At 46.3% G+C, this 16683-nt stretch overlaps 1 protein-coding gene across 7 annotated transcripts in view; it reads right to left on the minus strand.

Annotated features, from left to right (window-relative positions):
- The window catches only part of NINJ2 (ninjurin 2), a 48849-nt gene that overhangs the window by 5475 nt on the left and 26691 nt on the right, over nt 1-16683 (minus strand). For 5 of the 7 annotated variants that reach the window (XM_041484331.1, XM_041484334.1, XM_041484333.1 and 2 more), the window contains one exon: nt 1289-1520. In XM_041484331.1, the coding sequence (XP_041340265.1) occupies nt 1289-1520 (232 nt within the window). Of the gene's footprint in view, nt 1-1288; nt 1521-4314; nt 4407-8198; nt 8373-16683 lie in introns of those variants that run through there. The other 2 variants (XM_041484336.1, XM_041484330.1) reach the window with 2 other exon arrangements.

Consider the following 16683-nt stretch of genomic DNA (forward strand, 5'->3'; position numbering starts at 1 on the left):
AAAAAGAGAAAGGGGTTTGCAGAGTGACTCCAAGTCCCCCTGCTCCTGCAAGCCTCCCCTGCCTCATAAATGTTTGTGGTGCCGCTGAGTGCTGAGGCCACAAAGCAGAGGGAGTAGTCACAGGAATGCTACAGGAGCCACAGCTTGCTCCAGGATGACATAGAAGGCTGGAGCAGAGAAAAAAAATCATCTTGTTTTGATTTTTTGGCAAAATTCTTTGTTTTGCCGTGGAAGTGCCGTGGTCCTGCAATGGGTCAACCCTAAATAGGGATGTTGCTGCTGCACACTAGCCAGATGCATGCTGTGGTCCCACCAGCACTGCCTGGCCATGGGATATGGTGAGGGCAGGCTATGGGACTCGGGGGACAAGGGCAACAATGCTCTGCTTGCACTGGGAGGCAATTCCTCCCTGACACCCAGACCTCACCTATGTGGTGGCACAGCTATCATCCCTGGGTACATGAATGGGATCAGTCCTGGCTGATGGACATTGATGCCTTCAGATACAGCAATACCCTGGTTACCAGGGCTGTCTGGCCAATAAGCCATGCAAACAGCAGCCATGCTGTGGTCCCTTGTCCCCTTTCTCCTCCCAGCTGGCTCCAGCCATCACAGCTGCCACCAGGAAAAGCTGTGGTGTGTATGACAGGGGAAGGAACATGTCACAGATTTTCCAAAGCCCCCATTCCTCTGTCCCCCATAAAAACCCATGTAGGATATTCAGGAAAATGCAGAATTTTGCAGAGTTTTAATACTGGGAATCTGTTGGAGACTGGAATACAGCAACTCCTATATCAGATGAAACACTGAGCAAACACCAGCAAACCAATGCTGGTGTTAATGTACTGTCTGTAGGCTACTAGGAAAACTGTGGGATTGATTAAATGTGAGATAAGCATAGGGAATAGCTCTGCCAAAATTGTTAAGTCCCAGATGAAGTAAGATGTAAAATACAGCTAAAATGTAGTGTCTGCAAGAGCTGCATGAAGGAGCACACAACAGCAGGGGCAGCAAGAGGCCCATCTTGGCCAAATCCCCACTCTTTCACTGGAGCAGGGGGTCAGCAGTGGGAAAGTGAAGGAAGAGTTGTGCTCCGAGATGTGCGAACGAGAAACAACCCACCCACCATTCTGTGTTACACTGACAGCCCTACCACCCACATCCAGCCCTGGATGGAGCCAGAGGGGAATGGTTTGGGGGAAGAAGCTTCTCCCTTCCACCCCCTCGCCAGCCCATCTACAGGGCACCCTGCCCCGTGAGGGTGCACACGCCTTGGTGGCCACCTTACCAGTGATGATAAGGAGAATCCCAATCATCACCTGGAAGAAGAGGGAGATGCTGATGAGCACGATGAGGGTGGCGTAGTACTGGAAGGACGTCCCCTGCTCCAGCACAGCTTTGAGCTGGGTGACGTTGGCCATGAACAGCGCCACGTCCAGCATGCTCTCTGCCACGCTCTTCTTGGTCGCGTAGTGGTTGATGTTCATCGGCCCGTTGATCCGGAGGTGAGGGTTCATGCCCTGGGGAGACAGGAGGAATCACATTGCTAAACCAACGGACACATCTGTGTCCAGTGGGGTGCTGTCTTCTCCCTGGGGTTTGTCTAGAAAACCTGGGAAAGAGTCAAAGTTGCATGCTTTAAAAGTGTTGAGAGCAGCCAGTCTCCCCTCACAGTTGCCTCGCGGTATTAATAGGCACAAGATACTTGCTGTGATCAAGAGCTCAGCAAGGTTAAAAAAAACCATGATATTTTTATGAAAAACAAGCTCATCCAGAGTTACAATAATGTAGATTATCCAAAAGCCAGGGATTTTGCAAGCAATATTAAATTCTCTTCCTTCAGGACATAGACAAGACAAGACTCAAACTTACAGGGGATTAGAGACAGATCTTCTCTTTGGGTTGGGTATTGTGTTTAATATCATTACCAATGATCTGGATGAGAGGATGGAGTGCACCCTCAGTTTGCAGGCAACACCAAGCTGGGTGGGAGTGTTGACCTGGGGCGGGGCAGAAAGGCTCTGCAGAGGGATCTGCAGGGGCTGGATCAAGGGACTGAGGCCAGTTGTGTCAGGTTGAGCAAGATGAAGAGCTGGGTCCTGCACCTCCGTGAAGGGTCACAACAACTCCATGAATCACTACACACCTGGCGAAGAGAGGCTGGAAGGCTGCCTGGTGGAAAAGGACCTGGAGATGCCGGCTGAACATGAGCCATCAGTGTGCCTGGGTGGCCCAGAAGGCCAATGACATCGTGGCCTGTATCAGAAACAGTGTGGCCAGCAGGACCAGGGAAGGGGTCACCCCCTGTACTGGGCACTGGTGAGGCTGCACCTCACATCCTGGGTTCAGTTTTCGTCCCTTCACAATCCAAGAAGGACATTGAGATGCTGGAGCAAGCCCAGAGATGGGCAGTGGAGCTGGTGAAGGGTCTGCAGAGTAAGCGACATGAGGAACAGCTGAGGGAGCTGGGGGTGTTCAGCCTGGAGAAGAGGAGGCTCAGGAGGGACCTTATGGCTCTCTACACTACCTGAAAGGAGGCTGTGGCCAGGTGGGGGACAGTCTCTTCTCCCAAGTGACAAGCAATACTAACAAGATAAAATGGCTTCAAGCTTCATCAGGGGAAGTTTAGACTGGATATTAGGAAAAATCTCTCTTCAACAAAAGGCTTGTCAGACACTGAAACAGGCTGCCCAGGGAAATGGTTGAGTCACCATCCCCAGAAGAATTCAAACGACATGCAGATGTGGTGCTTAGAGACATGGATTAGTGGTGGCCTTGGCAGTATTAGATTAGTGACTGGACTTGATGATCTTAAAGGTCTTTTCCAACATAAACTATTCTATGATTCTATGATTGTCAGTGGCTGGGCTTTAAACTTCCTCTGAACAATTTTTGCTGGCTTATGTCTTACACAAGATGCTAAAGCAGATTAAGTAGTCCATGGGTTTGTTTCTGAAACCAAGGACAGTGTTTCTTCAAAACATCAGCTCTGAAATGCAACAAGAGGGATGGGATCCATCACACCTAATCTTAATTCCTTCATTAATCATTCAGGCAGGGTTTTTTTGGCAGTGGAAGGAAACAGCTGTTTACAAAAGCCAAATCAGCTGGTTGCCCTTGTTATAGATGGGTAATGTGATGGATTGGCTCTCGCAATTAAGGGATGAAAATTGTATATATCTTAAAAGAAGTTTTGTTGATAGGCAGTTATTGTATCATTGCCTGATGGATTACTCTTTAAAACCAGGGGTAAGGGCCAGCTTGTGCCTCTCTTGCTCAGGAAAGGGGGAGAGATTTCTTTGGGTGCACATTGGAAGTGCCTACATTCAATGGTGAGTTCTGTTTGCTCCTTTTGTACCAGATAAAGCAGAAAATGTAATCTTTCCTCCATGCTCTAGAGTGGCTTTCTTTGATTCGGGAAGGCAGGAACAAAGCCAGTGATCCTGGGAGAGCAGTGTGTGTAGGGTGTGTCTGATGCTGAAATTGGGGCTGAATTTTGGGAGGGGGTTGTGGCCCCAGTCTAGTGGTCACACTGATGTGACAAAGACACGAGCAGGAAATGTGTCTGTTTTGAACTACTGGTGAACTGTGATCCTAACAAGAGGCTAACTTGGGGTAGGAAAGGGATTTTGGTTTGGTTGGGTTTTTTTTTTTTAAATGATAGCTCAAAGCATTTAGTTCTTACAGTTTCTGACAGTGACATTCCTGTGATTATGTGGCTCCTTTGCAAAGCCTTTCTTGCTCTGGAAGGAAGGAGGTGAAAGATACTGGAAGGAAGTAAAAGTAGAAGTCTAAAGAACTGGTAAAAACTCCAAGGCTTTGTGTAGGTGTTTGAGACTTAAATATTACAGTGTGGTATCAGGGGCAGAATAGAGGCATCTCGAGGAAAGGAGGCCAGCAAAAGGTCATATTCTATGAATGCATTTTAAAAACCTGTCTTGAGGGACTGCTCCCCCTTAGATGGCTTAAAAACATGTGATCCTGTTGGAACAGAGAGGAACTAACACCAAATTGTGCAGGGTTGGTGATTTGATCCCTCTCATGTGCTGTTTTCCTTATTCCTGAAGAATCAGCCCCCCTCCTTGCAGCATCACAAGGCTGAGCATTGATAGTTTATCTCTGTGTAACGATGAGTGAAGGGTTTGAGAACAAGGGCGCTGTACAAACAGGCAGAGCTGCTGTTAAATGAGTGACTGGTACAGGAGGCTGAGACATCTGTTTGTAGCTGCTTACATGGGGAAAAATAAAGCAAGTCAGGAGCTCTTGTTGAATAAAAACACATCCTTCTTTTGAGCTGCCTTTATGTTCCTTTACCTGGAGTGGGAAATGGGGCAGAGTTGCAACGTCCTGAGCTCTGTGTCCCAGATGATCAGGCAGTGAAAATAGACAGCTTTGACATGGACTTTTCTCACATGGGTGAGTGTGATGGCATGTTCCCATCTGGGACATGAAAACACAGGCAGGTGCTTCTCCCCTGTGTGGAATAACTGGAATTGGAAAACTTTCACAACAGAAAAGGTGTGACTCCAGATTCCAAGTTCTGTCAGTCCAGGCAGATCTGCAAAAGGATGATGGAAGTTGGACACGAAACTTGAATCTGGGTGGCTGAAGATTAGTGATGGGCAGCCCCCAAACAGCCACCTGGCTACAGCCTCCTCTGAGGCTCCTGAGCCTCCTCTTCTCCAGGCTGAGCAGCCCCAGCTCCCTCAGCCACTCCTCATCAGATTTGTGCTCTAGTCCCTTCACCAGTTTCATGGCCCTTCTCTTGACACACTCCAGCACATGGCACACGACTCCTTATGATGCAAGGAAAAGTTACAGAGATCCAGGTATTTTATGGATTTGACCCTCAGTGTTCCATCTAGTCCAGCAGCTAAGAATGGAAGCCTGATGTCTCAAATAAGGAGAGGCTCAGACAAACCAGGAGTCTTCAGAGAGCTGGCATTTGGGTTAATGCTGGAGAAGGGATTTGCTTGGGATGCCAGTGCCATAACTGTCACCTGTGAACCACTGTTTGTGGGGTGCGAATGCGTGGCTGTGACACTTTTTTTGAGCTGCCAGAACGCACACAAAGCTTTCCAAATCCATTTCTGCTTTTGATTTCTTTAAAGTTCAGTCCTATAAACTCCTGCAGCTCAGGAGCTGATTCACAAGCAGCTTGGGTTCCCCTGGAGGAGGATTGCCCAGGCAGCTGTGGGAGGTTATGTGGTATCACTGAGGAGATTCAATGATTCCCTTCTGGCAAACAGAGCCAGTGACAAAGTGGAGTCACAGGACATACCTGAAGGCTCACCAAAGTGATTTATGCCACCAGGCTAGAGCTGGTGACTTTCTAGTCACTTTGAAAGGATTCCCCTTAGGAAAGTGGAGATCATTGCCTTTTCTTCTCTGTAATGTATCAAAGAGCTGGATCTGGCAGTCAGACACCAAGCCCATCCTGAAAGCGTGGCTGCAGAGCCAGCACGTCTGCTGGAAAAGCACTTTTGTCCCAAGAGGAGGCTCTATCACTATTGCCCACTTACTAAGAGCAGGGAAATTAGGACCTAAACAATTCCATCTCAATCATACAACAGTGCTGGATGAACTGGTGTTGGAGCTGCTTTCCTGTGTCCCATTTCTGGATGTTTTATATTTCCCCATGAGGCAGCCTTTCTCCCTGCAAGGACCCTGCTGGCTTCAGTCTGACCCCAGGCAAATCCCCTTTCCTTTTTCTCTTATGTAAACGTTGCACAGCAATACAGATCCCCTCAGGGGCTGAGTGAGGCACCCATCTGTTTTCTAAGTCAAATGCTTAATTCTTACTCAAAAGTGTGCACATACACACAGATATTTAACTCCCGCTTCTATTTTTGTTTTTAATTTTTGTAGGAATTTTTATGGGGAAAAGGATCAATATCACTGCAAAAAAATAATGGAACTTAAAAAATTTCTTTTTCAACTTTCCCTCTGGTTTTGCTGTAGGGAGCTCCCAGGTCCCCAGGCCTGTGAAATCAGACTCTAGTACCAGAAGGTATGCTGAGCTCCACAACTGACTGAAACTACCTGAAAAATTTCCACTAAAATTAGTTTTCAAGAGAAATTCTTTGGGATTTTCATGGATTTATTTTTACAAGAAATAGCTACTCTCTTCTGTAAACTTTTGGAGGAGCTTCATCTAAATATTTCTTTCAAAGCTGGCAGATTTTGGGTCATGGGGAGCACAAACCTTTTCGAAATTTTCTTGGACAATTTCTACAAAATCTGCAGTTTACTTGCCACATTTTTCAGATTAGGGGGAAAAAGAATTAGAGAGCAGATCTTATTGCAAATCTCTGTGTACTTTTTGGGTTTTGTGACCCTTTCCCCAGGGGAGAACAGCCTGAAAGAGGCAGTGGAACAGCATGAGGCTCCCAAGCATAAGAATGATAATCTTTATAGAAGCACTCTGTCAGAGGGAGATATCTGAGTAGGAACTGTATTATTGGCCATTCCTTCCAAGGGAAATGCTGGAGAATGCCAAAGAAAACAGACACAAATGTAGGCCACGCTCTCAGAGGGGTGAGCGCAGGGATGGCCACCACGGGGATCCTGGCCGTGAATAGCCAGCCACACACAGCATCAGGCAGCAGGGAAAACCCAGGGAATGTTTCCCCAGCATTGGCCAGTCAGCAGCTTTAGAAATACTTGGTAAGCATTGGCTGATGGAGGTGAAAGCATACTGACAGTCACATCATCTTGCAGAGCAGGAGAGGAGCACAGTCCCCTTTCTGTGGGACAAAAGCAGAGGGATTAAAGCCTGGCCCTCAATCAATGCTTCTCCTTCTAAGGGCACAGTTATTAGCTACTCCCCTTCACCAGGGAAGCTCACTCCCTGCAGCTCCTGAGCACTTTACTTGGGATGAAGGGAGCAAATTTTACCATTTTTAGCCTACATGCCCAGGCACAGAGAGCAGCAGTGGCAATGACCAGACACCTGCTCCCCTGATGGATTCCCTTGCAGAGTTTGGTGTGGCAGCTCATGGGTCTGTGCACAGCCACACGTGTGCAAGAGAAGAGACACCCAAGGAGCACTTTGGTCTGAACTAACTATATTGGGAACTTGGTGAGGCAAAGGCTGTTTTTTCTCCAGTTTGGCACAACAGCAAGTATCCTGGCTGCTTTCCATGAACAGAAGTAATAGTAAACCTCATCGTGGATACTGCAGGCAGAAGGAAAACTGAGTGTTCAGGGCCAGTCCCCCCTCCTCAGCCTCTGTGGAGGCTCTTGGCTAGTCCACTTGTGTTTAGGGTTTTTTTCCTTTTAATATAGCCATCTGTTCTGCTCACCAGGGGTCCTGTTTGGAGCCAAACGTTGTGTTGCATTCAGTTCATACTGCGTAAATCCCAGAAAATAAATCAGACGTGCTTTCCTAGTATCCCTTCCCATGTATCAGGCCACTCCTGATGGAGATCTATCTCTGAGGTATCCTTACACTTCTGTGACAGGTCGCTGCTGAGTTTAACAGAGAACCCTTTGACACTAACTGTTTGGATGAGAGTCCTCCAGCCAAAAAGTGACTTCCAGGAGCTGGGAGCCAGCGTCTCTTAGGAGTGAAAGCCTAGGCAGGTGGCAGGACAGATTCCATGGACTTGACAAGGATTGTTCATGTTCCGTGGTCTACCAGCTTGGTCCTTCCATTTGCTTTGTCTGCTTCCTGTGTTACATCTCATCCCTGCGAGTAAACCTGCTGAGGTCTCTTGGGCAGGGATGTCACACAGCGCAGCTCTGAGCCCCTCATCCTCGAGCCGGGGGTGCCAAAGGTGTCACTCAAGGATGAAGGCGCCGCTGGGTGACACTGCCAGCAGAGCCTGTCCAACTTCCCCAGCTGACAGGGCGACATCAGCGCTCTCTGTTCCCACTGCAGCTCCCGGGATGAGGCGGACAGCAGAGCCCAGCCCCCCTGGAGCTGCGGGAGGGAAGCGGGCAGTGCCTGCGGGGAGCGGGGTGGGTCTGGGGGCAGCGCAGCCCCGGGAGGCTCGGGGCTCTCCGTGCCCTCCCCAAGGCTGGCACGGCTGCAGGGACCGGCGTGTCGCATCGAGTGTGCCCGCTCTGCCCCTCATCGCCGCCTCTCCGCGCTTCTCTCAGCTCTTATCCACCCCGCAGCGCCTCTCTGCCCGTCCGCATTTTCAGTTCAGCTCCTTTCCTCTATTCTCTCCTTTTCCGTTCCCTGTGCCTTTTACCTTGTCTGTCTTTCACGTTTTTTCCTGCTATCGAACTCTTTCATCTTCATTCACCTCCTTCCTGGGTCGCTGTCTCCTCCTTCTCCCCACTCCTCTCCCTCTTTGGCACTCTGTGCTGCTGTCTGGCAAGTTTCTTGAATCTGTTCTCTCTGACGCCACTCAAGGCTTCCTATGCTACAGGGCAACATAAATTATGTATCACTCAAAGAGCTGTCTTACCAAATCTATATTAAACTCCCTTGTTAAGTATATTTATGATACTGAATTGAAGGGATCCAGGAATCGACTGGCAGGCTGCAGGGCTGAGCTGGAATACAAGATAATTTTTTTCTTTTCCAGTAGCTGGGAGGAGGACAAGGTGGGAAGGGTGGTGGCAGTGCTGGAGGAGCCTTCATCCACAGATCAGGAGCAGTTTGTGAGTTTGGGGCTCAAGAATTGAGCCAATTGCTTGGCACCAGCAATAACAATGTGCTGATGCATGATCTCTGATTGTTGAACAGAAGCTATTGGGTGTGTATGTGTATGGGGGGGACAGCTCTTTGAATATATGGAACTGGGAGTGCACTCAAAAGGATTAGTGGGAACAATTATTTCCAAAGTCAGGATATAGAAGCTGGAGCCTATTCAAGTCACTAGTGTTTTATCCCAGTGTTTTTAGGGAGGGAAAAAAAAAAAAAAAAAAAAAAAGAGGGCAGGGGAAGACTAAAAACAGCTTTAGAAGAAAAAATTCAAAGTAGGTTAGCAGAGAAAATGAGTTTATAAAAAATGGAAGAGCAGCTGGGAGGCACAACAGTAACTACTGCATTGTGCTTACAAAGCTAAACACGTTAAGATGAATAAATCCCTAAGCTGGATGGCTTATGGCCCAAAAATATTAAGAAAAGCTGGGTCTGATTGCAGGCTGCTGCCAGATCCAAAGAGCAAATGTGTTCATATAAATCATTTTAATTCAAAACATTCATAAAGCAAGGTCCTAAAACTGAACTCCTTCCAAGTCTAAACGTGTTTGTATCCAACGCTGAGGGGTCAGGTTGATGTCTAAAACTGAGAGAACATAGTAACAGCTGTACTGGATCAGACCAGAGGTCCAGTTCCCCTCCAACTGTGGTTTCCAGCAGATGTTTGAGGAGGAGAAAATAAAATTTTTAGAATGGGACAAGCATGTAGCAATGGTCCCCTGTGACCTGTAACTCTGTACTTAGAACTGCTCCAGCCCTGGTCTGATGTTGTTTTTCATGTGGGGTAGCCCAAGGTTAATTTGTCATTTGCCATGTGGCTCAGGGCATCCTGGTTGCTCTCACTGGATTTTGGTTTTCCCTATCTGCAAATTAACAGGAATCCTGATATGGGTGATGTGTAGGGTGAGAGAGATGGGTAAGATCTCCTGAAGAAGTGCAATATGTTCCTGTGTTGTGAGCATAATCCACCTGGACTGAATTAATCAGGCAGGGAAGCCCCTGAAGCTGATGAAATCAGGTAGGTGATGTTCTCATTCCCAGCATTTCCCAGGTAAACCTCACTCCAAGGCACTGGAGCTCGGGTTCATCTGCACGTTTTGAGCTTTCCATGCCCCTGGCCACCCTTTGAGTGCTCCCCACAGAAAGGAAGCTGTGTGAATCCAGGTGGGAAGAGGGAAGAACATGGCTGAGGGTTTTGGCAGAGCTGACATCCATGAGCAGTGGGACTTGGAGGTTCTGGTCTCTGGCATGCACGTGCCACACACACCATGGACATGGACACCTGGACACCACAGGCCATGGACACCTGCCACAGAGCTGCCTCATCTCCTTCCCAGGCACTCTCAAATGGGGATTAAGAGAGAGCTCATCTATGCAAGGCAGCTCTTGAGCATGTGAGTGGTGCCTCTGGAAGGGTCTGCCAGTCTGGTGGGAAGGCTTTGTAGGGTCAGAGTTACACAGCAATGGAAACTGTGGGGGGACAGAATGTGAGAGAACAGAGATGGTGCAGAAGGCAATCTCACCCCTGAGGAGCTGCAGCTGTACTAATTACCAAGGATAAGGAATAGGGCTGCCCTTAATAGGCCACAGCTGTGTCCAGTAAGGATGAGTGCTATAAAAGAGTGGGTTAGGTGGTAGGGAGGAGAGCTGGAGTCTCTTTGCTGTGAAGAAGAAGGAGTTAGTGCTGTGAGGAGCTGCCCATGAGACCTCACCGAGAAGGTATGGAAGCTTTGCAATAAGATGACAACAGGAAATCGCTCAGTAAAATGCCTTAGAGGCCGTGAGGTGTTCCCTTCTAAGCAGCAGAGGTTGAGCTTTTGTCCCTCTGAGCCTGTAAGCAGGTTAAATGGTCAGTACCACGACTCTTTGCTCCTCTCAGCTCTCAGGAGGAATTGCCACTGTAGTTCAGATCAAGAAGGAGTTGCCACGGTTGCAGAGGCAGAGGATGTGTCCCACAAGGAGGGGATGCTTCTGTTTTCAGAATCAAGTGGCACCCAGACTCCTTATCGCATCATGGATGTCCTGCTATGACAGGCAGAACACTTGCTTAGGAGCACACAGGCAGCCTGCTGCAGAAGTAACCCAGAATCTGATCCAGTTTTCTGGCAGCTGCAGCATTGCCTCCCTTCCTTCAGGCTGCAGCTTCCTGAGTCCTTGCTCACTGTTGGAACCAAAAAACTCCTACTCTGCTGCTTCCTTTCCAATTTTCCTCTTACATTCTGTGTCTTTTGCTTGTGGGGGCACAGGCGTTGTTTTGGGGGTGATTGTGCACAGGAAATGTTCAGGTTTCTCTGCAGGCTTGCTGCTTTTAACTGGAGTTACATGACTCTGAACCAACAGGAAAATCTAGATGGGGTTTTGTGCCAGAACCTGTATTTTTGGCTATATGAGACAGAAACCTGCAGCAGACAAAACCTTGAGATGGAATTGCCTCCCATCAAAAGGCACATGCACAACAAGAAAAAGGTTCTAGTTTGTAAAACTGATGTGAAAATAGATTATTAAGCTTTAAAAAAAATGAGGTGGGGGTGAATTATTTAATTAGATAATGGTTGGATGAGGCATGTTAACCATGTCACCAAGGGAGCCCTTCTTATGTTCAGAGCAAAAGAAAAATGCAACACAACATGCACTCAAACCCTTGGATACAGAAGGAAAATCTGAAATTAGCAGATCCAGTGCTGTGTTGTTTTGTAAGTGTTTAATAATTTGAAGGCTGGGCCAAGGCCCTGCCTTAGGGTGCAGTACAGTAAAGCTCATGGGGGAGGTTTAAGGTGGTTATAGAATGGAAGGTTTTCCCTGGTAATTAAAAATATTAAGTTTGGCTTCCCATTGCTTTCCTGGAGCTCTTTCAAGGGTGGGGTCATTCTGTTGTTTGAGTTTATAGCTTGCTATATTGACAGGATTCATAGGATGAGATTGTTTATGCTTTTTCTTCTCATGCTCCAGTCCAGCTTGATGGTGCTGTAGGAGTTAGGCATGCTAAGTTCAGGGCAGTGATTTAATGGGTTATAAAAATGGTCATTGATATATCAGTACTTTAAACATGAATTGTGAGTTACTGTTGGGCAGAGATCAGAAGTGAAACAGCTGGTGGGCAGTGATATCTCCCACTTTGTAAAAATGGTACTGGGACTTCCCTGTTTGACTTCCATTGAGTTCAGTGGAAGTTAAACAATTAAAACATTTATCTTTGTCCATCTCAGCCTAAGTTCACAATGTTAAATGAAACTATACTCAAAAAGTGTGGCCCTGAAAGCATCATCTTTAAGATATTTTGTTATCCTCTGCCTCTGCTAATATACTAACTTTTTTTTTTTTCCAGTGGATTATAAATTTGGATATAACTATCACTAAAAAGAGTTATATGCCTTCTAGACAGGCATTCTAGGTTAGGAGGTATTGCAAAAATGCATTGAATAATTTGGAAACTTCTCTGAGCAGCTGCCCAGCTCTAAGGGCAAAGAGTTCAGAAACCATAATTCTTTGGTCTCCAAAGATGCTAATGTAGCTCATTTGAGAGAGTGCTGGAAGTATCCATACAGTAAAAGAAATGCAGCAGCTGTAGAGCTCTCTCTCATTTTCCTTCTGTTAATTTTCTATCAAATCTTAATTTTGTTTTAATTTTATGCTTTTGCATTGCATTTTAAACAATATACAAGACTCTGGACTAAGTGACTGGAAGGTAACAGTGAATATTGTTTACCACAAAGCTTGGGAGGGGAGCTGTAAAAAGAGCTACTTCAGAAGTTTGCATGAGAGCTGCTTCAGAAGTAAAAACTGCCAGCATGCAAAACTGGCCCTTCTTAAATGTGATATATTTTTAAATGGTTGCTGTAGCCCTATATTGTGTTCTTTTGAATACTGGATACAAACCGTGTGACACACATTCTTCCCATAAAATTTCTCCTCAGTTAAAACTGTCTCTCCTGCTTTAACACCACATGTCCTGAATGTCAATTTTACCCCCTGAAACCTTCAATTTTTCTTTCCTGCACTGCAGGAAGGACACTGCAGCAGGGCTTGGAGATGTTTTATGTTTTGGGCTCAGACTCTTATGTAGCTGATGCTGTGGCTGTTCAGTTTTGTGTAAAAGGAATATCAAAGATCAGGTTACAGCATGGTATACAAATAAAATTGGCCTAAATTCTGTGCAACCTCGCTTGCTTATAGCACACAGAATGCAAGCAGGCATAATCTTCATTCTCATGTTTCAGTTTTGAAAGCAATGATTTAGAGCAGTTGTGCTGTGGAAGAAATGTTCTTGTGTAGCCTTAAATGGTGAAGGTCTGCTTGTCCCAGATCTGGCAGGAAAAGGAACCTACACCATTGCTTTCTACCCCAGGTCACAGACTAAAAGGCTTTAGGGTACCACATATCAAGATTAGATAGTTAAAGTGAGACAGGAAATGGGGTTTGATGCTTCCAAGAGTGTAGAAAATGTCTAGATTTTTGAATAGAAATTAGTTAGTAAGCGTTCATGGGTTACTAAGAAAGCTCACGTGGCTGAAGTTGTGCCTGTGAGATCATCTGCAGACAGCAGATGTGTGGGGAGGAAGATGGGAGGGCTGGTTCCTGGCTCCTGCCTGGCCAGTGGAGCCAGGGTGGCCTGGATGGGCTTGTCCCTGGTCACAGCAGCAGGACATCAGCCCTTGTTGCTGTTACTCATCCAGCATTCCAGACTCATGGAGGCAATAACTGATTTCTACATCTCCCACTTCAAAATTAACAGTGATCTCTCCTAACCATTAAGCTAAATGTTGATCCTTTTAATGAGCCTAACAGGGCTGGAACTTCTGGTATAACCAGAGGGAACTTCTCAGCCATGAGACCTTGCTCAGGCAGCTGTCCCAGGCAACAGTGGAGGAAAATGCTGCTCTCTGAAGAATTAGTCTGTCTGAGGCCTTACTAGTCACTTGGAAGGAGGTGGATGGAAATCAACTCCAAGCTTCATTATGCTGACATTTGTCAAGTGTCACAGGAAGTGCTTTGCATGGGGGAAGCCAAAGCAACGTTTAAGCAAATGGTTCTGGAGTGGCTTCTGCCTGCAGCTCCTTTGGGGCAGGGACGTGTTTGATGTGTGCCTGACTCCATGGCCAGCTGTGCTCCTGCTGGAAGCCGTGGGGAAGGAAGATGGAGCTGGAATTCCACTGGAGCTGGAATTGAGTGGGCAGCCCTGGGGTGTGGCTGTCTGTCCAAGGGTGCTGATTAATAACTCCTATTGGCTTTGGATTTGGCATGCTTTCAGTATCTGTGTGGACTTGAGGCAATCTTCTCTAGTATAATTAATTAATTAAGATTAATTTAATTAGACTGTAAAAATAAGTTGAGAGAATCAGTTCAGCTGAAGCTGTGGTTTGGTTGCTTTAGACAACCAAAACACTGCCTTTGAATCAGTTTCCTTGAATTCATCTCAAACAAGGAGTTTCCCTGTTCAATATCTTTGCTGATAACAGAATTGTCTTCAGGAGGAAAAATGTTCCATCAGTACACTGGAGGGGAATAAAATCCCTCCCCAAACCAAAACCCCATGCACACACACCCTGAGATAAGAGAAATCCAGAGCTACACTTGGTTATTGGACACACCTGGTCATTGTGAGATTAGTAAGTGATGTCTGAGATTACAGCAGCAACTATGGATGCCCAAAAAGAATGAAATTATTGCTGCTGACAAGGCAAGAGAGCTCAGATGGGCATCCAGATCTGTCACAGAGGTCACATCACTCAGATGTGTCACATCTTAATGTGGAAAGTGAGATGAAACATTCGAATCATGGCCAGGAAAGAATTCAGGAATGGTCATTGTCTCTAGCTGTGCTGTCAGCTCCACTCCAGCTGCTGATATGGCACCTGCACTTTTGAATTTGTGTTCTCTTATCACTGACGCACTGGAGGGTTTGGCAGGTGATTCATGTAGCCTGGGTCACAATTCATCCTGGGTGAAGTTTGCAGAAAAAGCTATTATCTTTGGTGTCATGTGCATGTGGAAAAATACTCAACCCATGATCAGATTCTTTCTTAGCAGAAGTTTGCCTTGTTGTGGCCTACAGACTTCTGCCTGGGAAGTTGGAATGGAGATTTTGTTCTGGCAATTTATGCACCATTCTATCACTTCTCTCCATGTGGTTTATACGGGTTATGAGTTAACTAAAAAATCATTCAGTGACCCCTTGCTCTCTGCTGCTTCCTGTATGACTTGGTATAGCAAGACATCAGTTAGGATAAATATCTTAAACACGTGAACTGATTAATCTTTTATATTATATTTTTTTTTTTTTTTTTTTTTTTTTTTTTTTTTTGGGGGCAGAGGAGGGAAGTATATCCAGGGCAGAAAATCCCAGCAGCTTCTCCCCTTTCAAACAGTTTTTTTTTGATGAAAGAACCATGCAGTGCCAGCACAGTTGATAGCTTTGAAATGCCAACACAAGCTGTGCTGGAGCATCCTCCGTACTTAGAGACCTGAATAAGAGGCCACAGACCTCTCTGAGGAGGCAGGAAGGCCCATGTGTCAAAAGCTCTATTTCTGGAGCTGACATCCTTCATGGCAGGAGATTGTCACAGAATTGGCACCACTGTCCTGCTCTGACCCTTGAGCTGCTGCAGGATTTATCCATTGAGGCTCAGGGCCCAGCCAGACTCCACTGGCATTAATGGGACCTGTAATTGATTTTGTGGTGGAGTAAAGAGATCCATCCCACAACCTTGTGAGTAGAAAAGGTCAGTTCCCTTAACAAGGAAGGAATCTGATGCCTGTAGTCCTGGAGCACCTCAGAATGACCAGCCACTTTCCCAAGGCCAGCTGACACTGCCATTGTGCATGTTTACCTCCAGAGTACAAACAAAAAAGAGGTGTATTTATTGAGGGGTAAACAGGCCCAGGTCTCTGCCCAGAAACCAGTTTGGTTAGTCAGCTGGGTGTTGACAGGAGAGGGAAGGAAATCATTATGAGAGACTGCGTAGTAGGCACGATAATGAGCCATGTGGTTGGTACCAAACAATAGAGGCTTGTGTGGAGCCCAGGGAATGCAGAGATAATTTTACCTCTCCAAACAGGAGGGCATCAAGCTGTGCTTCTCTGCCTGGGAAGTAGGTCAAGAGGAAGTGCACTTTCAATTCATATTCATCTCATAATTATTTCACGTACTCAGGAGCAGTATTTCTGTCAAGGGGAGGCTGCCTCTGTGGCCAGTCTCATGGAAGAGCAATCCTCCCCTCAGAGCAGCAGCATGCATATTTGAAGCTTTCAGCAGCAGCATCCATCAGCACTGCCTTCCACATGAGCTCTCCCTGCACTTGTGCTGTCAGCCCTGACCCTGCCAAGCTTCGTGGTCATTCCTGGCATTGCCATCAGTGGATCCAGGGTGCCTGACCCCAGCACCACTTCACACTTGCCAGGGGAACTTGGTCATTCATTGCTGCTCCTGGTGCTGAAGTCACCCTTGGAGGTCATCAGGTCCAACCCTCTGCTCAAAACTTGGCCAAGTGTGGAGATACCTGAAGTTCCTCAGGGTCATATCACTGAAGTGTTAATGGGTGGAGTCTGCAAAACCTCTCTGAGCAACCTACTGCAATGTTTGACCACCATCAGAGATGATTTTTTCTCTTGGAGGTCTCAAAGGTGTGTTTTAGAGATGGGTGTCAAAGGTTAAGTAAGGATAAATCTATATTAGACTGGGCAGAGAACAAGTGTTCTACAGTCGGCCACAGTACCTGCTTTTGTTTTTTGGGGTTATGAGAACCAATACATATACCTTGCACAGATAGATTTATATTTCTGAAGTAGAAGACAGTCTTTACCAGAAAAAAAATCAAATAGTTATGTTCAAAGTAATTTTTTCCCATAGTTTGAAGGCATGAGTAAAGGAGCACTGAGTAGGAAAAAAAAAAAAAAGAAAAAAACCAAAAAAAAACAAAAACAAACCCCAAAATTGCTAAGATTAGAGAATTATGACAGTGTGACTACTCTAATTTAGCATTCAACTGTGGAGAAGTGTAAACATTAGACTAAATACAGCCACTCTAATT

This window comes from Pyrgilauda ruficollis, unplaced genomic scaffold (genome assembly GCF_017590135.1).
Source record: "Pyrgilauda ruficollis isolate IOZ18807 unplaced genomic scaffold, ASM1759013v1 scaffold66, whole genome shotgun sequence".
Lineage (NCBI taxonomy): Eukaryota > Metazoa > Chordata > Aves > Passeriformes > Passeridae > Pyrgilauda > Pyrgilauda ruficollis.